This window comes from Leuciscus leuciscus (genome assembly GCF_965113295.1).
Source record: "Leuciscus leuciscus genome assembly, chromosome: 15".
In the NCBI taxonomy this organism is placed as follows: domain Eukaryota; kingdom Metazoa; phylum Chordata; class Actinopteri; order Cypriniformes; family Leuciscidae; genus Leuciscus; species Leuciscus leuciscus.
Window position 1 is genome coordinate 39,924,687 of NC_138739.1, and position 24,328 is coordinate 39,949,014.

A 24,328-nucleotide genomic window follows, 5' to 3' on the forward strand; every position below is an offset into this window, starting at 1 on the left:
TGTAAACAATCGAGAAAAACTGTAAACGATTATTAGACAGCACAAACCATGCAAAAGCTGCAGATCTTCTGGGTCACTAAGTGTCTCGCTCGTTTTGATTCACTCCTTCAAGTGGACTATATGTAGAGAATAGTGAATGAGGGTGTAGGGGTCGATTTTGATTTTGATTTTTGAACACAGCTCAGGGGTCTCATTTATAAAACTGTGAGTATCCTTACTAAAAGCGTACATACGCCCGAAAACCAAAAATGGCGTACGGTAAAAAATGATAATATTCAGACTTATAAAACCGTGCGAACGCCAGAACCTGCGCAAAATTCCCTTTATAAATCAGTCAGTGAAATATTGTGCGCACATGCGTCTCCTGGCCGAAATAACCATATATGGAGCTTACAACGCCTAGATTAACTATGCATATCCTCATCTGCATATCATTTGCATCTGCATATTCATCCACGTGGTACCATGTTTAACGGTACATGACATTAGGACAATATGAGATATGGATGTGCTGTCACATTCATTGCTAAAAAAAATTATTTAGTTGCATATCCTTGCCTTGTTTTTGAAAAAATAAATCAAATAATATAAAATACGTTTCAGAGAAAGTTTTTCTCAATCTTTTCCACTGGCCAAATAGTATTTTTAATTGCTTTATATTTTGAAAACAGATAGGCCTTGTTGGGCATTATTTGCACGAAAATATTTTCTCAGACAATCTGCTATTATCATGATAAGCAATCCTCTCTGTAGTTAAAACATTAAAAACACAGCATGCCGGAAAAGTGTTCGGAAGCATTGCATCTACTACACATATTTATATTTATTAGAATATATATTTTTTTGTAACTTCTCAGTTATGATTTCATGTAATGTAAGTGTTAACTCCATTAATGTGAATGGCATATTTCATTTAAATGTTTATATCAGATGTAAAACGTAGTTTAAACATTATTTTATTTATTTAAACTGTTACTGTGAACATGCACTGTATTTATGATTAGGACTCATAATGAATATTTACGGTTTTCCTTCATGTGCCGTTAGATTAGATGCGTTAGTTTCTCTAAACGGCCCAGCGCGCTCGCTGGCGCGGACATTCAAGAAGGGATGGATGTTTGCTTCATGTGATAGGCTTGATGAGTTAAATTATATTTGTATGATCTTTCTATACATGTATAACTTTCTTAAAATGTTCTGTCTAAAAGTGACCAAAATGACATTTAACTCCAGCTCACCATCGGTGTCACCAAACTGCTCCGTCTCCAAAATGTTCGTACGCATGGGTCAGAGGTTTTGTGGCAATGAGGAGATAATCAATGACCACAAGATGGCATCATTGCGTTTTAAACTGCAGTTGAATCATGTTTCCCAGGACTTCAGTAAAGGTGCAGATCTGATCAGCCTGCAGTGCAACTTCAGATGAAACATGCCATTCTTCATACACTTATTCTGTATGTTTGTACACTTGGGTTGTTTATGGTACCCAATATCTGCGTTAAACACATTGGGTCACTTTGTTGGGTTATGAAACCCAATGGTTTCCACAAAAATATGATAACAATCATAAATGTTTCTTGAGCATCAAATCATCATATTAGACTGATTTCTGAAGGGTCATGTGACACTGAAGACTGGAGTAATGATGCTGAAAATTCAGCTTTGAATAAATTACATTTTATAGTCGGCTATATTGAGAAAACAGCTATTTTAAATTGTAATAATATTTAAGTAAGTAAGTAAACTTTATTTATTTTTATAGCACCCATGACAGACACAAAGTGCAACAATTTACAATAAAAGAACAATAAAACACAGATAAGACTATCAGAGCTAAAAACAAAATGTAAAAGCCCAATCAACTAAATAAAAGTGTCTTACAGTTTTTCTCAATTGTTTACACACATTTTCTGAAAGCATGCCTCATATTCTCAGAACTCTACACACAAATCCAAAAAAACACACACAATGGGCAAAACCCCTCAATTCTCCTGCAAAATGAAACTTTACATTCAAAACAATGTTATTTCTTCTCAAAATGGTATTTTGTTTTCAAATGACACACACAAACCATCATATGAATAGACATTTATAAGAACCAGTTGAACACTGATGTGCTCAATGTAAAACACTATGATGAATGGAAAACACTTCTTCTCCATTCATCATAATGACTTAGGCCTTTTTTTTGTTCAGTGTTCACTTGCTACAGACAGTACATACATAAGTGTGCTGTAAAATATTTGAGAATATTGTTTTTATACTCAGAACACACAAATACATGGTAAAAAAATATATTTTATTTTTCCCACAAAAACAATGTACATAGTGTACATCCCAACCAACACAAAGTTGTACATACAGTGGTCTACATATAAAACAACAGAAGAATTGAATGTATACAGTTACAGTAAAAAAAAAAAAAAAATCCAATGTTGGCATCCATTGCTCCATTGAAGAGGTGACCTGTTGCCCTTTTATGCTAAAGCTCTGATTGCTAATTGTAAAACTGTGTGACGGGTGTTTGCCCATGTGATGAGTCAGTGTGCATATTTGAATGGCAGTGTGTTCCTTGTGAAAACAAGAGATTTTCTGCATGAAAATTGTGCCAAAAGCAGAGAATTGTGTGTAGTGTTTTGAAAAAAGTGTGTTTTAGAACTGCAATTTGAGTGTAAAGCAGGAATTGTGCTTGTAGTTTAGCAGAATTGGTTCAGGGGGTTGGTGAATGAGTTACATGTCGTGGTCATTGTGTCTCAAGTACCAGAATTTGTGTGTAAACAATTGAGAAAAACTGTAAGCTGCTTTTTAAAAGAATCAAGAGATTTGACCTCACACAAACTCATTAGTTCCAGAGTTTGGGGGAAACTTTTGAGTTTTAAAGCGTGTTCTGGGGACCATCAGGAGGTTTTGACCTGAGGACCGGAGAGTGCGGGAGGAGGACATGTAGAGGACATCCTTTTCAAACGACTCAGAGACGATCTGTTAAAGCAAGTAAAAAGCGAATTACAATCTAAACGAGAAGAAATAAAGGCATGAATAATCATCTCCATGTCAGCTTTGGACAACAGTGTTCTCATTGTAGAAATATTTCTCAAATGATAAAAACAGTTTCTGACCAACTGTTTGATTTGAGGTAGTTTTTGATCTGGAGCGATGATTAAGGTTTCAGTCATTTTTGTATTCAGTTGTAAGTAGTTATTGTTTAACCAGTTCTTAATGCAAGACAGGCATTCCAATAATTCCTTTAACTTAATTAACTCTGACTCTTTGAATGAACAGTACAACTGAATGACGTCAGCATAACAGTGATAAGAAGCGCTTTTAAAATGACGAATTATTTCCCCCAAGAGGGCTAATATACAATGGAAACAAAATAGGACCTAAAACCGAGCCCTGAGGAACTCCACATGACAGAGGGGACATTTCAGACACAATATTTCACAATATTACTGTTTTTACTGTATTTTTGATGAAGTAAATGAAAGATTTTGAAATAAGTCTCTTCTGCTCACCAATGCCCCCCCCCCCAAAAAAAAGTATTTATTTATTTATTGCTAATAGGGTTTCTTATTTAAAATGGCTAGGGTTTAAACATTATAATTACAAATATAACTATTTTTGATATAGTTCTTTTTGCTTGAATCTTGCTCTCCCAGGTTCTTTGGTAAGTTCAATGATCAGACGTTGCTTTTCTCTTAATTTTTTTTTTAACTGGATTATCTGTCACAGCGTCCCTTGCTTGCCTTTGCAATAAATAAACCCAAACGACCCAGCGTGAGTCATAGGAAACCGGCTTTCAAGGACAAAACACAGTTTTTTTTCTTCTTTCCTTAATTAAGTAATTCTCCTTTAAAAGCACTCTACATATATATACTGCATTAATTCAGTGTAATAAATATGGTATTTTACCCACTTAGTGGGTCAAACTTAATTGTAGCAAGCAATGCTCTTAAACTCCCTTTTGACATTTTGGATTTAGATAAAATTCTGCAAAATGCTTCCCTTATGTTTCAGAGATTTATCTGAACGGCTCAGTCCTGCCCTCTGATGCTCCTCCTTATTCATTCTAGCGGTTTTATTAATCAAATCTTCAATTTAGAGGGCGTAGTCTTTTATGGCCCTGTCCCAAATGCCACACATCATAGGCTGTGCACTTTATGGACTTACACTGGACTTACAATGATCGTGAAGTCCACGGCTGTGTCCGAAATCCCACCCTATATACCCTTAAATATATGGCACTATTTGAGGGAACAGCCATTACTAGTGTCTGAAACCATAGTGGACATTATCAAGTGCACTCATTAAATCCCATAATGCACCACAATAATGAGTGTTCGGGGCAATTTCTGCGCCCTTGAAGGGCCCTTCGGGAAGGGGACGCCATTTGTAGGGGTTTTCCAAACGAAAGTGAACACCTGGATCCCTTCACGAAGCCGAAGGGTACATGCGATGGTCACTTCAAGGAAGCAAATTGATAATTTATGGTCATGTGACCCAGCGAATATAGCCTACTCTTGATTCATTTTCAAGCTAGATAGATGGCGGGAGAGTTCGAGCTAATTTACAAACAGAGCAATTCAAGGTGTTTTGTTTTGTTCGTGATATTTCACACATTTTTGTCATGTTATGTTTAGGTAAGAAATTTAAGTAGAGTCCAAAGATGAGACGGCAAGTTTTAAAGTTGAGAGCAGAGAAATACACTCACACACATAACGCATATTTAAAAAACTTTTATATATATATATATAAAAAATTTATATTTATTTGCAACAGTTATATTAACAGCAATATAAGACATTATTGTCATAAGAATAGCTGATGGACACCGTGTTGTGTTGATGTTGTTGTGATGGTGAAGATAATGAGGAAATGACATTGTCTTTCTGCTCCCTTCATCACGTGCGTTACAAACGGCTGGATAATGGCACCATAGACTGTAAAAAATAGAATGGCACACACACACACGTACCCTGCTCTCTCCAAAGTCCCCACTTCAAGGGCTCTGCCCTACAAAGGGAGTAGGGCATAGGGATGCTCACTTGCGTTTGGAATTTGCGCTCAACGGCTAGAGAATACCCACAATGCACTGTGAGAGTCGCGCTCGTGCACTGAATGAATTCCCGCGTCTGACCAGAAGATGGCGCCGCAGTTGAATCATCCATCCATTTATAGGTATAAATTCCATTTTAAATGATTATTAAACTGTTTGATTAAGGTTTATATCTATAAACCTTAATCAAATGCACATCGGACTAATAGTAATAGTAACTGCAATAGTAAGTTGAAAATATTTATCCTGAACTCTGTCATGGAAACTATGACAGAGTTCAGGATAAATATTTTCAACTTACTATTGCAGTTACTATTACTATTATAAAACGGACAAGTGTATGTTTGTTGAGTAATTTACAACAGCTTCGAACGCGGCTCAACCAATCAGAATCAAGGACTGGAACTATCCGTTTTATAATGCTTAATTAAACATCAATGCAAAAAGCTGAAGCCCTTCTGGCTCACTAAGTGTCCGAATTCAACTCACTCGTTTTCATTCACTCCTTCAAGTGGACTATATTAGTGGAGTAATGTAGAGAATAGTGAATGGGGGCGATTTAGACACAGCCACACAGAGTACGGTGTCCCATTTGGTCATTTTAGGTGTCAGAGCATGGTCAGAAGGGTGTTCGCGAGCGCCCCCTGTGTGGTCGATGTGCATCTGTTTCTAGTAGAAATATCAAAACATCCTCAAATCAAGATACATTTACTGCATTTAATTCTTAGAACGAGAGCATTTACGGCAATATTTTCAGAGAATGCTTAAAACTAGAGAAAATACTTTTACATTACAATTACACAATTTTGATTCCATAAATTGATCTTGTTTCAAGGATGTTTAAATAATTTTTACATGAAGAAGACAAAAATACTGATTTAGACACAGTTTTTCATGTAAATATATATATATATATATATATATATATATTTGTGTATGTGTGTGTGTATATATATTTACAAACTTATGTGTTCGATATGATTAATCACAATTAATCGATTTGACATTCAGTCTCATTTAAGTAATATAATCTGTAATTCAAAAGTAACACTTAAAAACTTTTGCGACCAGTTTTAGTTTTTTTGTTGCATTTGTGCATTTTTTAATGATTTTTAAAACATTTACAACTATTAGAGACAAAATAGTTACAAACAGAATTGACCTGCAGTTTGCATTCATTTCAAAATGTTACATAAATAAAACTCATATTTATAAATATCTCTTTTATAAACATATAAATAGGTTTTTAAACATAAATACATTTATGCGAGAATGAAATACATGAATGTACAGCAGCAGCAGCAACAATATACAGCGTTTATCCACATCATGTTGTTGTTGTTGTTGGTTTTGTTTGTACATATGTTTTATCTAATTACTTTATTTCAATTGTACGTGTCATTGTCCCCACACATGGTTCTCGTAGTGGCTTCGTACCATTAGTCCGATTCTTTAAGGTTCCCCTTGGAAGAAGAGCAACTAAGTCCATTCTGTCCAAAATCCATGACGTTCGTGATGCGCTCTAGGGAAAAAGACGGCATATAGTTAGATGGATTCAGCCCGACATCCGTCACGTCACTGCAGCGTCACACACACACACACACACACACACACACACACACACACACACACACACACACACACACACACACACACACACACACACACACACACACACACACACGTGTCCGTGAGACTGGCGTCAGAGTCTTTGACAACAGTCCTGCATCACAGAGTCAGATATCCTTCAGTCTGACACATGACTCATTCAGACTACACATATCTGCTCCACACTTAGTTATCTAGTACACACACACACACACACACACACACACACACACACACACACACACACACACACACACACACACACACACACACACACACACACACACACACACACACACACACACACACACACACACACACACACACACACACACACACACACACACACACACACACACACACACACACTACAGTTTGACACACTTATAAAGCTCCCTGTAATAATAGCACCTGTTATAACATCATGTAAAGCATTCGGCATCAAGAAACTCAGTAATTGTCAGGCATTCAGTGATTAATATGTCAGATGATAAATATCATTATGCATAAAAAAAGAGGATATGCAACAAATGCAATGGCAAAATTAGAGAGAGAACTTTGTTTCGTTTCATCAATTTGTTTAATTCCATGAAATTCCCAAAGAGTATATGTGCAAATATATATTTTATATCAAATATTATATATATATATATATATATATATATATATATATATATATATGTATAACATTCATTAACATTCATTAAACGTATATTCATTTATTTAACTCTTAAAATGTACATGTAATTCCCAAAGATTATATCTGCTAATATAAGTTTTAGACTCATCAGATATTAAAAAGATTAAAAAATAAATAAATAGATTACTTATTTTATATATATATATATAATATATAAAATATTATATATTTTATATATTAAATATATAATTCATTTTATATATTTATATAGTTAACATTCATTTAAAATATATTAATTAATTTTTTTTCAAATTTTATTTATACATTTATAAACAATAAATAAATAAATGATTTATATATAAAAAAACGAATATTTAGATCTCTACAGATGTATTTATTAATTAAATAATATTTTTTAATTCATTATATTTTATTTTTAAAATTTAATTATTATAGTTTTGAATCACACGCTATATATATATATAATTTGTATCAATATTTATACTTTAAAATCATATATATATGATTTTAAAGTATAAATATTGATACAAATTATATATATAATGTATATATATATATATATATATATATGATTTTAAAGTATAAATATTGATATATATAAGTTGATATCATATATAATTTGTATCAGTATTTGCATAAAATATTGATTAAAAATATAGCTGTAATCATATAATTGAAGTGATATTTTCAAAGAGAGTATATCTACAATCATATATTATATCATAAATCTGTACATTTGTATTAATATTGATTAAAAGCATCGCTGTAATCATCTAACTGAAGTGTAGTCCCCGTGTCAGAAGCCTGATCTGAGCACACACTCACCAGGAGAGGTTGTTGACGGAGGGATAGTGAGACGGCTGGCAGCCCATCCCGCTCATGGTCCCTATCCTGTCCATCTTGTGTCCGAAGCATCCGCTCCTGGCCGCGGTCCCGCCCTTCTTAGACCCGGGTTTGAGTCTGCGGGATCCGGGCTGCTCGTTCAGCATCCGAGCCCAGGGGCCCCGGGCCCTCGTGTCCATGCGCAGGTCCCTCAGGAGCCGAGCCCGGCTCTCCAGCCTCCTCTGGCTCTCGTCCGCCGCCAGGAACTCGGACAGCTCATCTCCCAGGAGCATCCGCAGGGACTGAGGGACACAGGGAGCAAACACTCAGAGAAACACCTCAATGCTCACTTCTGTCCTCAATTATTACAGACTATCCCACTGAGACCCTTAAAATGTTCTTTTACTCTACAATAGTAGGTTGATTCACACGATTTTATAGGTTACCTTTCTAAGATGCATTTAAGTTCCTTTAAACTGTTACAAAAAGATCCACTTTTACTTTCTAATATGATTTATTAATATCATTACAGAACCCTTTTCTGTAGTTTTAAAGTGTAACGTGTCACACATCTTCAGCAGAGTAACACAAACACAAGGAGTAACAGGTTACTTGGTCCAATATACTAGATTATTTGTTTATTTCATATTACAATGTATTTATCATGGCTTCTATGTTGTTATTTCAGAGTTTAGGAGATTTCATGGAATTCTCTTTTATGTTTAAGTAAAACATTCTTTAAAAATAAAGGTCATTTGCATCTTTTGGTTCCATAAAGAATCTTTAACATCCATGGAATCTTTCATTCCACAAAAGATTCTTTAGAATATTTAAATGTTCTTCACACTAAGAAAGAAAAAGAAAAAAAAAGGTTATTTTAAGAACTTTTCACTGAAACCCAAAGTAGTTCTTCCAAGGCATCACTGTGAGAAAAGAAAAAAGCTTTATTTGATAATGAATGAAAAGTCTCAGATCATTTGATTTTGATGAAATGTTTGAGTTAAAATCTCAATAAGTTTTGGTACCTTGGCACATTAATTCGAAACTTTCTTCAGAAACGAGAACATTCTGAAAAGTGTGAGACTTAAATGTAGAAATTCGCTCTGAATTGAATCTAACTCAAGTCTATAAGAGTGACATCAAAGCGATGGGTGTATTATGAGTCGGTGCGCAATGCGTCTTAAAAGCGCGTTTTCTTTACTTTTCTTTATTTTTTTTATGTTTGAGAACGAGAACCTGTTGATATGCCATGATGTAAGTCACGGAAATGAATGAATAAAAAAGTTTGTCCAAAGAAGTCTTGCGGCAAACATGTGTCCAAACTCTTTCGCTTTTGCATGATAATAGTGATGAGAACGTACTGATGAGATGAGAAAAGAAAGAGTGCGTTTAGACAAACAATGTCAATATTCTGAAAAAATCTAATCAAATTTAGATGGTTATTTATATATATATATATATATATATATATATATATATATATATATATATATATATATATATATATATATATCAAACAATCGCATTTTACGCGTTTTACACACTGGATTTAAATGCGCATTTGCGCGTAACTGCATGTCTCAGCTTTAGCGCGTCTTTTTCACAAGTTATAATGACTAATAAACTTTTTGATGTCTGTCTGAATATTAAACAAACTGTATCATTTGTTAAGCAGGTCTGAATATGAGACTCACCCTCTGCTCTTCCTGCGTTAATGGTTTTGCCTCGGCACGGACTGATAGAAGAGTCAGAATAAGTCCACAAGCCACCAAATGCGAGATGATCATCGTGATGATGCTTCAGTGCAGTGGATGTCAGAGGAGAAGTTCAGTTGTTTAAGTGTGTCTCAATCACAAGCCTTCATTTACTCCCAGAGGTGTCGAGCTCAACTCTTACTCGATGTCATTTCGGCTCATGGTTTTATAGGCGATATGACATCACTCCTGTGACGTCACGCCCCCCCCCCCCCCCCCCCCCACCCCCACCCCCACCCCTTCCGTGGTTTACCTTTGCCAGATTGTCCGCTGTGCGTGCGCGCGCGCGCGTGTGTGTGTGTGTGTGTGTGTGTGTGCGTGTGTGCGTCACAGGTTACCGCGCATCGCCTCAGTTACCGGAGGATAGCCGGACTGGGTGTTTAGTTAGTTCAGTTATCGTTTGCAGTGAACACTTAAATACAGGTCGGAAAAGAACAATCACATTTGAATTCATTCATGATAATCACCGGTCACGACTTTTATCATTTTTTATAACTTTTTTATAACATAAGTAAAAGATTTACGTCTTTGTGTTTGAATGTCATATGCAGTAGTGTTACACATGAACACATTTCTATCTATCTATCTATCTATCTATCTATCTATCTATCTATCTATCTATCTATCTATCTATCTATCTATCTATCTATCTATCTATCTATCTATCTATCTATCTATCTATCTATCTATCTATCTATCTATCTGTCTGTCTTCTCTGTGTCTATCTATCTATCTATCTATCTATCTATCTATCTATCTATCTATCTATCTATCTATCTATCTATCTATCTATCTATCTATCTATCTATCTATCTATCTGTCTGTCTGTCTGTCTTCTCTGTATCTATCTATCTATCTATCTATCTATCTATCTATCTATCTATCTATCTATCTATCTATCTATCTATCTATCTATCTATCTATTTGTCTATCTATCTATCTATCTATCTATCTATCTATCTATCTATCTATCTATCTATCTATCTATCTATCTATCTATCTATCTATCTATCTATCTATCTATCTATCTATCTATTTGTCTGTCTGTCTGTCTGTCTGCCTGTCTCTGTGTCTATCTATCTATCTATCTATCTATCTATCTATCTATCTATCTATCTATCTATCTATCTATCTATCTATCTATCTATCTATCTGTCAACAACTTAAAATTCTCATAGAGAGGGGAAAAAAAACTAAATAACTAAGCTAAAAAAATGCAGGTATGTATTAAAATATTTAATTAAAATAGACTTTATACAATTCTAATGAATTATAATGCACTTTTAAAGTACAATACATAAAATGTTTGTTATTTGTAACTTACCCTGGAGGTCAGCTGGATCTAAAATATCATATTTAAGTATTAATATGACTGTATATGTGTTCTCCCAGGATGAAGGCATATGAGGGTGAGTAGCAGCAGAAGTCAGACTGGGCTTGTTCTGGTTTGAGACACTGTGTGGCAGTATATACTGAGCTGAGATCCACTGCATCTCTCCAGCAGACTTCAGTTCGCATGGGACCATCATTCACACACAGGTATTTCACAGTGAATGCTCTCCAACTCATGCTATATCTGCTGTGCTGTGAATGAATGCTCAGCTTTAACATATTAAAATCACACTGACATACATTCAGACGAAGGAGAAAGTTTGACGCATAGGGAGTTGGGCAAAACATGGCCATTAAATTCAGCTAAAAAGCCATCAGATAATGCACATATAATGTAAATACACAAATATGCTTGGACAAGGAAATCCTGGGAAATAAGGGAGGTAATTTTTTTTTGTATTTAATACAAAGTATTTAATTCATGCATTGATTATCATTTACCCTGTTTATTATATGATGCATTATGCACTACTGCAATTTATACAGAAACACTTTCACCTTCAGATCTTAAAACATTAATTATCTAATTAGACTGATAGTTTTTTTTTTTTTTTTTACTGGCAATGCATCTAATTTGTGATCACTTTTTGCAAGTTTAGCAATAAATGAAATGTATTTTGGTACCCATGTTGCCAAGTTTACTTTTTTGGAGAGTTGGTATACCAGTGGAGTCAGTGATGGAGCGTGTTTTCTACGGGAATATGTGAATATCGGGAAAACAGGATGCCAGACAACCACGCGAAAAGAGATGTTTGTAGTCTAAAATAAATAATTTGGGGGAATCTACGGGGTCCACATACACTACGTCAACCCTTAAGTCCCGACAGCCTAAAATGTTCATAAATGTGTGCATAAGTTACTTATCATTAATTAGACCCTTTTTATCCAAAGTGACGTTACACTGTAAAATCTAATTAGTTGGACTTACTTAAAAAAAAGCATGCAAACAGATTGCCTTAAAAAAACAAGTAAAGTGAAATAGGAATAGTATGTGGTACTGACAAATGCTTAGTTAGTATAGTTCACTTACACAATAGTTCTAGAAACTGAAAAATAACTATAGAGAGTACTTGATAAGTCACTTTAAATAAAATATATGTTGTGTTTTGCAGGCTGAATGTTGAAGTCTGTGTGATCAATTGCAAGATAAACCCAATTAAAAGTTCCACAAGGTGTTTAGGACATAAGTGTTAGCAACAACATGATAAAAGATCATTAATTGACATGAAATATAGAATGTTATACATCATTCATTCATACATACATACATACAAATACATATATATTAATAATATATAGTATTATTAGTATAAATGAAGTGCCCAACCAAAGGAACACTGGTCACCATAATGGTGACTAAAACATATTCGGAAAATCATCATCAAGTTATGAAGTCAGCTTATGTGATGTTCTCTCAGAGTTTTCAGTTGTATTGACAATTCAACATTCAAGATGACTTTGGGAAACGAGTGAATGCAAACAGAGAAAAGTAACTGCAGAAGTGGAGGAAATGAGTGAAACGATTTTTCCAGCCTTAAAAAAAACACTCTCAAACTAAATCAATTAATCTTAACTTGTGTTTTCTGAGTAAACAAGCCATAGTATGTGAATAGTACTGATTACTAGATTTGTACAATTAAGTTAAGACATTAAGTAAAGTTAATTAAAAAAGTGTTAGTTAGAATCACTGTTGGATTTTACAGTGTAAGACTGATGGCTGGGATACAGTCTAACTGAAGGGAATAATAGTGATAGACAGCTCTGCAGTTCACAAGTCATGAATATCTAATGAAGATATAATGATGCAAGCACCGAGGCTTTTATGATTGGTTGTCTGTTGCTAAACAACATATCATAATATTCTACACCAAATTGTCTCATACTATTGTATTATGTGTTAAATCTGTAACTATTTTGGATTTTTTTTTTTTTTTTTTTTTGCGCCACCAGAACACATGATTGCAACTCTCCATTTATTTTTCTATGAGCAGTTATTGATATAAAAATAGGAAAGGAACAAAATATGGCTTTTAAGGACATGATCGTTTCCAATCATAAAATAGTTACGACTAAGTCCACTAAAATTTGTGACCTTTCGAAAAAGCCGCTGCCTTATCCGTAAGACAATTTCCCAGATGTAAAAGGCAGTGTAAGCTTTTCTACTGTCTCAAATTGGAAACACAAGAAATTTGGTGGTTGTATTGAACAAAAGGAAATCATATGGGTCACAGGTTTTATGTTAAACCGTCACGATGTGGAAAATATCGGCTCACTTCCTCAGTTCTGTAAGAATCATATCAAGCCTGACTGCTCTCGTATTCCAAATGATGATAATTATACCTAAACAACATTCAATTTAGAATATAAAAGTGTAATTTAAAAATGATTAAAAATGCAATTAATTTAATTTAATTAAAAAAAATAATATACATTATTATTAAATACAGCTTCAGTTTAGGTTTGTATTTCTGTTACTGTGCTTTGGTTTATTGAATAACCCTTAAATGCATGAATGTTTGGCCAATCATCATTACACATTCAGGTCTTTAGCGACCCGGATCTATATCTAACACAGATGGATCTCTACCCATCGCGATAATATAAAACTCTCCTGATATTAGAGGAACAATTACAGTAGAATAAAATAAAGCATATTTCGGTATCTTATGGCGCTTGGAAGGGTTCAGTTTGAGCAGACGTTTTATACCATCATCATCACTATCCTCATCAGAGCTCATTACCCAGTACATTCAGCATCTGGCTCATATTCACCATCTCAACCATATTCTCAAAACGATTATTTTCAGCATCTTCAAAACCAATATCTTGATCGCTGACAGCTTCTTTACCAGATCCACCATCAAGTGACCGTGACACTAATATTTAATTGCATTCAGTATTGTTCTGCAGTAAATCGCTGAGCCATTTCAAGTTTTGCTGATGATATTTCCTATTCTTTTGTTTTCTGCCTGCTGTGATTATGAGTGAAACGTCACTTCATCATTGTGTAACAGACATTGACACCTTGAGGAATAAAGGTGAATTGCACTTATTCAGTAATCAAAGAGTCAATTATTGGTGAGCAGAAAAAATATACTTACACTGTTACACAACTCGGGTCGTTAGCGACCCTATACAATTTAAACAAAAACTGAATGGGAAAACAGCAATTCTTTTAGATATTTTTTTCTTGTTATATTGTTTATAATGAATTGATTGAGGAATACACGTTTTCCCTATTTAAATACAGTTACACGAGTAGTTACACAACCAAGTATGGTGACACAAAATAAAACGTGGCGCTTTTCTAAGCGGGTAAAAAGGATAACTATAATGTATGGCGGAATAGCACTTGAAGTTGGGAGCACTTGGACTCGGCGCAGTAAAGAGAGGGAGAGGATTTTTCAGGAGTGACTTTTTACTGCGCAGAGTCGAAGTGCTTCCAACTTCAAGTGCTATTCCGCCATACATTATAGTTATCCTTTTTACCCGCTTAGAAAAGCGCCACGTTTTATTTTGTGTCACCATACTTGGTCGTGTAACTACTCGTGTAACTGTATTTTAATAGGGAAAACGTGGAGCAGTTTGGTCGCTTCTAACTTCATCTCTGTTTGGTTCTTAATGAATGAACTAGGTTAAGCTAAGTGCTATCAAAGTGTCACCGCACGCCACAGCGATTGAGTGCACGCACTGAGACGAGAGAGGTATCAACTCGTCTTAGTTAAGGGAATAACATCATTTAATATGAAAAAATGGTGGAGTATCCCTTTAATTATTAGACCAGAAAATGAAAACAAAAATATTGGATGGTAAAGTTCTTTGGCGCAGGCCCCGCCCGTAGTTCACATTCAGAGGGTAGCGAAGACGAAGGCAGGGGTGAAGCCGACCCCCGGGGAGGTATGGACAGGGACCATCCTGGCAGAACTTTACAATAGAGCTTTCATTTCCCTGTCCATCGCCAGATCCTCCTCTCCTCCTCCTCCTTTTGTCTTTTAAATGTCTACATCGTTTTTATATACGTTTTTATTTTTATTTTAGTTATTTTAGTACATCAAGTTAATAAACTAAATGAAAATGAGAAATGTTTATTTGGCAACTAGCTGAAATAAAATAAGTTATAAGTTATAATTATAATTATATATATATAAAATTTTATTTCAGTTAACATTTATTTTATTAGAAGTAACAAAAAAATGTGTTTATAGTTTCAGTTTTAGCTTACTATAGTAATCCTGACACACACACACACACACACACACACACACACACACACACACACACACATATATTTTAAATGATTATTATATTGAAATTGATTATTCATTTGCAAAAGCATTTGCTGATAAATGTAAAACTATATAGGTATAGCGAACCCCTTTCTTCAGTGCACTTGAAGTACTTGCATATACTTTTTTAACCAGCTTTAGAACTTAGCATCGCAGCACTTCTAATGTAATTTTCCTGCTCAAGACGAATCGCTTTTGTGAATCACTTTTGGATAAAAGCATCAGTAGATGTAAATGTCTTCAAGGACACTGGTTGCACTCAGAAAGATTGTGGCCATTACTCTTGGTAATGTAGCTTTTTCAAAGCATTGTGGTCGAGCCCATCGGAGCGTCTGCAGAATTTTCTTGAATGGGCATTTGGAGAGATCCAGGAGGTCTGTAATACCTGGAGAAAGCTATCCATTAGCATTCCCATTCACTGGCAGTTGTCTAGCCATTAATGCACTGGAAGATGATGTCATGCCAATGCTGATTGGCTGATGGCACCAAGAATGTGCTCAGTCACAAGCCATTCACTAGCGACTAGCCTGAGCGGTGACGTCAACGGCAGCGGACAGGGAAGCATATCCATTTCATGCTGGCTACAGAAGCACTGGCTATACACATCTACTATAATATAATGAAATGTTTATGATTTATATGTTGCTTATTTCATAAAATACACAGATTCTTTTGAATGGGCATCAATGGAGAAAGATGAATGGTGCAGTCGCAAGTCGCAACTAGCTAAGTTGATGTCAGAAGTATCTAGGACATTCACATCGCAAATTACATTAGGGAACATTTAAAGAGTAAGTAAAGAAATATATTATTTTAGTATATGTTATGGTGATGTTGTGCTGTGCTTAATGATCTTGTCTGTCTCTGAAAGCTTGGAGGTTCAAACCTGCAGGGGTCAAAAGATTTTATTATTTTACCCTTTTGACAGACCCAGATTTTCAGTCGTAAATAAAAGATTAACATTATTATGTTAACTACAAAATAGGCACAAAACAAAAGTTAAACAAACATAAACCATTTCACAATTTATTGTGTGAAAATAAAATGTGAATTTAGTGTGTAGTGTGTATTAATCGGTTTTGCAAAAATGTATGTTGTGGCACCATTTCCACCACAACCAATAATTCTGACCCTAATAAAGTGTATTATTATTATTTTTTAAATTAGTGTATTTGGTTACCAAGGAGACAACAGTGTCATTTTTGAGGTATTTGAAATATGAGATGAAGATGATAAAGAAAAATCAAGATACTTTTTTTTTTTACGTCTTTTGATACAACTAAATAATATTTTGTAATTATTTGTATTTAGGATACATAAAATGCTAGCTACAAAAATTAGCCTTAGCAAGACTTAGGTTTCGTTTACACGACACCATTTAAGCTACAAACTGAAAACCTTTTGGTCGTTTATTTACACAACAACAGCTTTGGGGGCCCTAAAAACACAAACTTTTGAAAACGGGTTTTTGAAGCGCAAGTATCGTCCGTGACCGTTATCGTCCTCGTGTAAAGTACAAAAACATGTATCTGTGAAAATAGTGATGTTATCAGTTATGCGCATGTTATGCGCATGTGTATCATGTGCACTTTAGGTGCGTAGTGTTTCTTTTACCAACTAACATCGCCACCTACTGGCCTGGCATGTATAATACAGTGTTTTTAAACGTTTTCACTGATCCGTGTGAACAGGGATCGTTTTGATAACGAGGGGGTGGTGGTGGCGCAATGGATAAGACACATGCCTTTGGCGTGAGAGACCCGGGTTCGAATCCACTGTGAGACACCAATGTGTCCCTGAGCAAGACACTTAACCCCTAGTTGCTCCAGAGGCGTGCGACCTCTGACATATATAGCAATTGTAAGTCGCTTTGTATAAAAGCGTCAGCTAAATGAATAAATGTAAATGTAAATGATAATGTTGTTGTCAGTATGCGAAAAACGCAAAATATTTTTTCCCCCCGTTTTTAGTACATTGTTGACGTGTAAATTAACTGTTAAAGTGCACATTTGCTGTTGTTTGCTAAATTTGTCTCTGCAAAATTCAGTAATATCGATAATCATCTTCATGACTGGAAATTTGTCGATTTGACGTGCCAACCGACTGACTGACTTCTGTGAGCTTTGCTTCATATATCACGAAACTACAGACAAAAGGGATTGGACCCTTTTTGCCTGCAAAATTTTGACGAATTGTGATCGCGACTTTAGTGAATCAAGCAATTTTACTCCAAAAAATATTAAACATGTATTTTCTATCAATCTCATTTCAATCACAAATGTGTTGGAATGACACTATGGTGGGAATTTTAATTACGTTTGTAAAAAAAAGTAACTTTATATGCAATATCAAATAACATTTAAAATTATAATCAAGGACTTTAATGTCACATTCCTCCTGTTATAGCAGATACGTTACACTGATAATATAAACTGAAAGCACATTGTTTTTACACTTTTTTGCTGATGTGAAATGTACCCTAAATTATATGATTCCTTTATTAATTGATAATCTGCCCCTGTAATCATAATTTTGAATGAAAGGGAATAAAAGTTGTTGGTGTTTTACTGCCTCTAGTGTTAATTTCAGCTGGAAACTGCAGTGAATTGTATGTATCAGTAATTTTCTTTGCACATTATCAGTGAACAATTTAATTATGTAATGTGTAATGCTTGCAAAAAATAAAAATAAAAATAAATAATCTCTTAGATATTCTAGTCCTCAATTTTTTTTTTTTTTAGGTTTTAATGAGCCCAAGACACTTTCCTTTGCCATGTTGAAAGTTTGGCACAACAAACCTATCCTCCTCATATTCTCATACATTTAATGATGTTGTAGATTTTTCCCAATGACATCATAAAAAAATATCCAAGAGCATTTTTCTGCGTCCTTTTTTAACTTCGACCACAAAATGTTATATGCCTAATTTTTAATATACTTTTTGGGCTTTCATGTGGCGGAAAAAAAAAGCAGAGAAGTTTAGATCAGTACGCATGGAGGATGTGTGCCGTTGAGATCCACGCTAAGTGTTTCAGCAAAGACCGAGTGACTGCAGCGCTGCCCGTTTGGAGCCGGTTCAAGACAAACTACATGTCTGTTTGAGTCCTATAAATAACAGTTTTATTACGCCTTTTTTTTTAATGCTTTTCGCAAAGTGTGTCTCTGAAGGCTTTCACATGTGGGACTGTTCAACGGCCGCTGCGTTCAGTGATGTAAGGGGTCAGAGTGGCGGTTGCGCTGTATACCAGCGTTTTCATAGTGTGATACAAAGCACATGGACATCCCTGCTTTACTGCTATTCACATCATATCACAAAGTAAAGGTAACGGATGAAGTCATGCATGCGTTGAATAGGACGATGTTGTTCCCGAACTAATATGGAAGATGGAAGTACCAGAGCTGGAACATTTCTAAACATAGTCGACGACTGGGAGATCCACAAATGAGATGAGCTTGTTTAGTTCAAAACATCTTTTGCTCCTTCCTTATTGTATTTCCGTACCAGTGGTTCTGACGGAAAAAAACAAGCAATCAATATAAAATCTGCAGAAACTATAAGATATAATGCTAAATGCTAAGTTCTTGCTAAAGCGTTGAGTAGCATTTAAAATCCCATGAAATCAAAATTAACAATGCTTGTTTTTCTTCTTCTATGGAATATTGTAGTATTTATTATAGCCTAATTGATTTATATGTGCACTTCATTCTTTTTTTTTTTTTTACATTCATGTGCTCTCATAATCTTGAATCAGAATAACATTCCCCCCCTTTTGCAGCTCATCTCTTTTCTTCTCTGATGACGTGGGCGGGGCAACCTGTCAATCACATGAGATCCACCAATAGCAAACCACAACCAAACAATTCCCCACGGACAAAATCAAGCCCCTCCCTTACCATTGTTCTTGTTCCAGAAGCCGTTTCACTCAGATATATGTCAAAATTTGGGAGAAATTACAATCGCAACTTCCACTTCATGCCGACTTTAACAAAATACTATTCTCTAGTAATAACATTCTTGCCTCAGTCACAATTTGAGGTGTCATTCATGTCTGTAGCATAAACGGTGCGGGACGAGCAGTAAAATACTAAAGGTTAAAGGTTTTTTGGTTTAGTAAAGTTCATCTAAACTATGTGAAATGAGCTCTGTTTGCTCTTATGTGTTTCAGGTAATATGACAACATTATCTCTCTGCTGCCCCCACCAGGTCTGGAGGACTCATAGAATTTATTATCAAAGAAAAAAAGTTATTAAAGTTTGTTAATATTTGTTGGTACTTTTATAAATTGCACTTTGTGTTATAAGAATCACACTAACAGAATAAAACTCTAAATTTCAAAATAGCATTTTAACTGTTAAATAAATATAATTATGTTAAACATTTACTTAATCTCATTTATTATGAATACAATAGAATCAACCGAAGAAATTAATATTCTGTTGACCTCAAATGATACATAACCCTTCGTAAGTATAATTTAGCATACTTAAAAAAATAGTTTTCTGACACTTAATTGCATGTTATTTGCAAGTAAATGAAAATGTAGAGTATTATGGTTCAAATTTACATTAAATTCACTTAGCATTTAGTAACCAGTGTGTTTTCTGACCCATTTAAGTGGGACTTAAAGGTGCAGTCTGTAAGAATGACAGCTAGTGGTCAAAATAGGTACTGCAGTCCAAATTCAAAATATCAGAGATCGTTGTTTCCCCCGATTTATATTGGAATTATTATGTCATATATTTAAATACATTTGCAATTACACATTTTTATGATGCAGTTGCAATTTAATAAATTTGAAATAAATTAACTTAGTTGAAATACAGTAATACTGAATTACACACTACAGTTAAAACTGTAATCAAGTTCTTTACATGTGCTTTAGTATGTTTTAGTCAAAATAAGTGTACTTGGGATTTAAAATTCAGTTAAATTTAAAGTTAAATTTCAATTAAAAAGTGCACTTTTTAAAGGTGTACTTAAGTCATGAAAAATACTTTTAAGATTTGAAGTACACAATAAGTGTACATTCAATAACCAAGCACACTTCTTTCTCACAAGATTTGTACAATTAATCAAAAGCTTTTACATTTTACATTGTCAATTTTTGATTTGCTGATACCGTTTGGTTCAGTCTACCCAAAATGTACAAAACAAATGTTGCTTTTAAATGAAAATGTACAATGTTTGAACATTTTCACTCATATTTCACAGTATGTGAAGAATATGCTTTGGATATCGTTGAAGTCATTAAACTCTGTGTTATGAAGAAATACTTATTTCTGTCTGTGTTCAGCTCACAATTTAATGAGGTGTTTCATTGATTTGTCAACCGAACTCGAAAATGTCACCACATGATAAAAAAAACTGAGGAACGCTTAGGTCAACAGCTATTCCAGGGCAAATATTAGTTTGCCTGCTGCATCATAAGAAGAGCTGCCTGGTTTTAATATTAGTGCGGTTTGTGTTTAGCAGTTTGCAATAACTGTAAAAGCATCTGTTACAGCTAACATGGCTGTTTTAATGCAAATGGTGTCGAGAACACTAGGGAAGAACCATCAAGGCTTCAATTTTAAATCAAAAGTCACAGCCAGTTTTACCACATCATCATTTACCCTTCTTTCTTTAAAAGCTGACCACAACTAAAAAAAAAAAAAAATTTGACCTGATGCATTTTGTTCCACGTGACAAAAAACATGATATTTATCTCTATATTGACAACAACAACAAAAAAGAAACAAAAAAAAAGAATAAAAAATCAACGCTTTATCAAAGCGCATTTCAAGTTAGGCATCAAACAACCCAAATTTTCGAGGTTTGGGTGAGACATGTTGTTGTAAAACTAAATGCAAATGGAACATTTTCGAGGACATATGTCATTGCAAGTGAAGGAATGCAATAATGTGTTTCATGGTGATATAAAAGTCCCATTTTAGAGGGACAAGGCCTTGCTTACTCACATTCAAATAATTCCACATGGTGCTGCGGCCTCATGTACATGCTATAACGTCAGTGCAAGGAAAAACATTTACTTTAGTGGTTGAAGCAGCTGATCAAATTATCTATTTAACCAATGGCTCTTAGGGTGCTTCTGTTTGCAAGCTTCAAACACTAGACGATTAGCATAAACTCTGGTGCATAGCGTTGTATATTCTTACTAGCTGGCCTCAGATACACTCACTTATTAGCTGGTTAACTCACCCCCCTAAACCTCACTCCCACCCGGGTCACGGCACCAATGTAACCCCTAGTTTACTCGCACTGCTCTTATTAGCTGGCCTCAGTTACACTCACCCCCCTAAACCTCACTCCCATCCATGTCACAGCACCAGTGTAACCCCTAGTTTCCTCGTACTGCTCTTATTAGCTGGCCTCAGTTACACTCACCCCTCTAAACCTCACTCCCATCTGGGTCACGGCACCAATGCAACCCCTAGTTTACTCACACTGCTCTTATTAGCTGGCCTCAGTTACACTCACCCCTCTAAACCTCACTCCCACCCGGGTCACGGCACCAATGTAACCCCTAGTTTACTCACACTGCTTTTATTAGCTGGCCTCAGTTACACTAACCCCTCTAAACCTCACTCCCCTCCGGGTCACGGCACCAATGCAACCCCTAGTTTACTCACACTGCTCTTATTAGCTGGCCTCAGTTACACTCACCCCTCTAAACCTCACTCCCACCCGGGTCACGGCACCAATGTAACCCCTAGTTTACTCACACTGCTTTTATTAGCTGGCCTCAGTTACACTAACCCCTCTAAACCTCACTCCCCTCCGGGTCACGGCACCAATGTAACCCCGAGTTTACTCGCACTGCTCTTATTAGCTGGCCTCAGTTACACTAACCCCTCTAAACCTCACTCCCACCCGGGTCACGGCACCAATGCAACCCCTAGTTTACTCACACTGCTCTTATTAGCTGGCCTCAGTTACACTAACCCCTCTAAATCTCACTCCCCTCCAGGTCACGGCACCAATGTAATCCCTAGTTTACTCGCACTGCTCTTATTAGCTGGCCTCAGTTACACTCACCCCCCTAAACCTCACTCCCATCCGGGTTACGGCACCATTGTAACCCCTAGTTTACTCGCACTGCTCTTATTAGCTGGCCTCAGCTACACTCACCCCCCTAAACCTCACTCCCATCCGGGTTACGGCACCATTGTAACCCCTAGTTTACTCGCACTGCTCTTATTAGCTGGCCTCAGTTACACTCACCCCCCTAAACCTCACTCCCATCCGGGTCACGGCACCAATGTAACCCCTAGTTTACTCGCACTGCTCTTATTAGCTGGCCTCAGTTACACTCACCCCCCTAAACCTCACTCCCATCCGGGTCACGGCACCATTGTAACCCCTAGTTTACTCGCACTGCTCTTATTAGCTGGCCTCAGTTACACTCACCCCACCAAATCGCACTCCCACCCGGGTCACGGCACCAATGTAACCCCTAGTTTACTTGCACGGCTCTTATTAGCTGGCCTCAGCTACATTCACCCCCCTAAACCTCACCCCCACCCGGGTCATGGCACCATTGTAACCCCTGGTACTCGCACAGCTCTAACTAGCTATCCTCCATCACAATGATTAGCTGTTTGATAACTTAGTCAAGTCAAAGGCTAATCATATCAATTACTGCTAGATGTCCGACGTTGTAGAGAGCAATACATAAAACAAATTTCCATTCTGATACACCAAGATACACTTGTACTCGACCCTGTGTAATTCGCTCTTCCTCTTCTCCTTCTGAATCAGTTTCTGGTTCAAACATATATGGCTGCATTAAACCAATATTTCCACTCGCCACTGTGTACTACAGTTGACCGAGTGGATCAGGTAGTCTGAACTGGTGTGATTGAGTGGAGGTGGGGACTAATTTGCATATTCAAATAGCATATTCAAATACACTCTCTAGGTTTTATAGTAATTTAAAATCCAATTATTCAATAGTTGACCCAACTGATATCCATCACATTATGTAAGTATGGGTTGTGTTGACTTTGTAATGAGAAGCAAATGAGGCTTCAGTCCGGCTTCAGAAAATTCTGTTTCTAATTCATGTTACATACACAAAGCCTTGTGTGCAGTCTGAAATCTGCATACTGTCCCACGCAGAGCCTACACACAATTATGGAGATCATACACTGTGGTTTAGTCAACATAAATATTTGCACTTGGGCCAGTCTGCCTTGTGTGATCTTAATTCATGTCACGCTTCTGCAAGAACCAGTGAGGTATGTTCTTGCACATCAAACAATTTCGATTGACCTTCTGTTTACCATATTTGATGTACTCTATGTATTTGTGTTGACCAATGTTTAAATGTGAATGGATGGCCAACATTATGAGGGAATAAACAAAGAGAAACGAAAGTCTTACGGGTTTGGAACGACAAGAGGGTGAGTAAATGACCAGTGAGCAAATGAACAGAATTTTTGGGTGAAATGATCACTTAAACAAAAATATGCTGAAATGCACTATAGTATGTACTACAGTAAATAAAACTACACAAACATTTAATATTTTCTTTACTTTCTATTTTCAGTTAATGTTTAATAAATAATATTTATTTATTTGTGGCATTCAAAAATGTTTGTCAAAAAGATTTTTTTTTTTTTAAGAAATTGATTCATTCGACAATGATGCCTTAAATTGATCAAAAATTAGAGTGAAGATTTTTATCATGTTACACAAGATTTCTATTTCAAATAAATACTGTTCTTCAAACTTTGTTCATCAAAGAATCCT

General features: G+C 35.7%; 1 protein-coding gene and 1 long non-coding RNA gene across 3 annotated transcripts in view; both read right to left on the reverse strand.

Moving 5' to 3' along the window:
* Positions 1-24,328, reverse strand: part of LOC309475383 — a 308,063-nt gene that overhangs the window by 76,397 nt on the left and 207,338 nt on the right. The gene's annotated exons all lie outside the window — the stretch shown is intronic.
* Positions 6,127-10,023, reverse strand: nppc (natriuretic peptide C; the record flags this gene model as incomplete). 2 transcript variants are annotated; one of them, XM_082138624.1, is made up of 3 exons in its annotated part: positions 9,839-10,023; positions 8,148-8,446; positions 6,127-6,575 (listed from the first exon to the last, which is right to left on the reverse strand). In XM_082138624.1, coding segments are annotated over exons 1-3 (393 nt in total). In that variant the 5' UTR covers positions 9,932-10,023. The 2 variants fall into 2 exon arrangements, with proteins under 2 accessions (XP_081994750.1, XP_081994749.1); XM_082138623.1 differs by lacking the exon at positions 6,127-6,575 and having other exon boundaries at positions 8,144-8,446.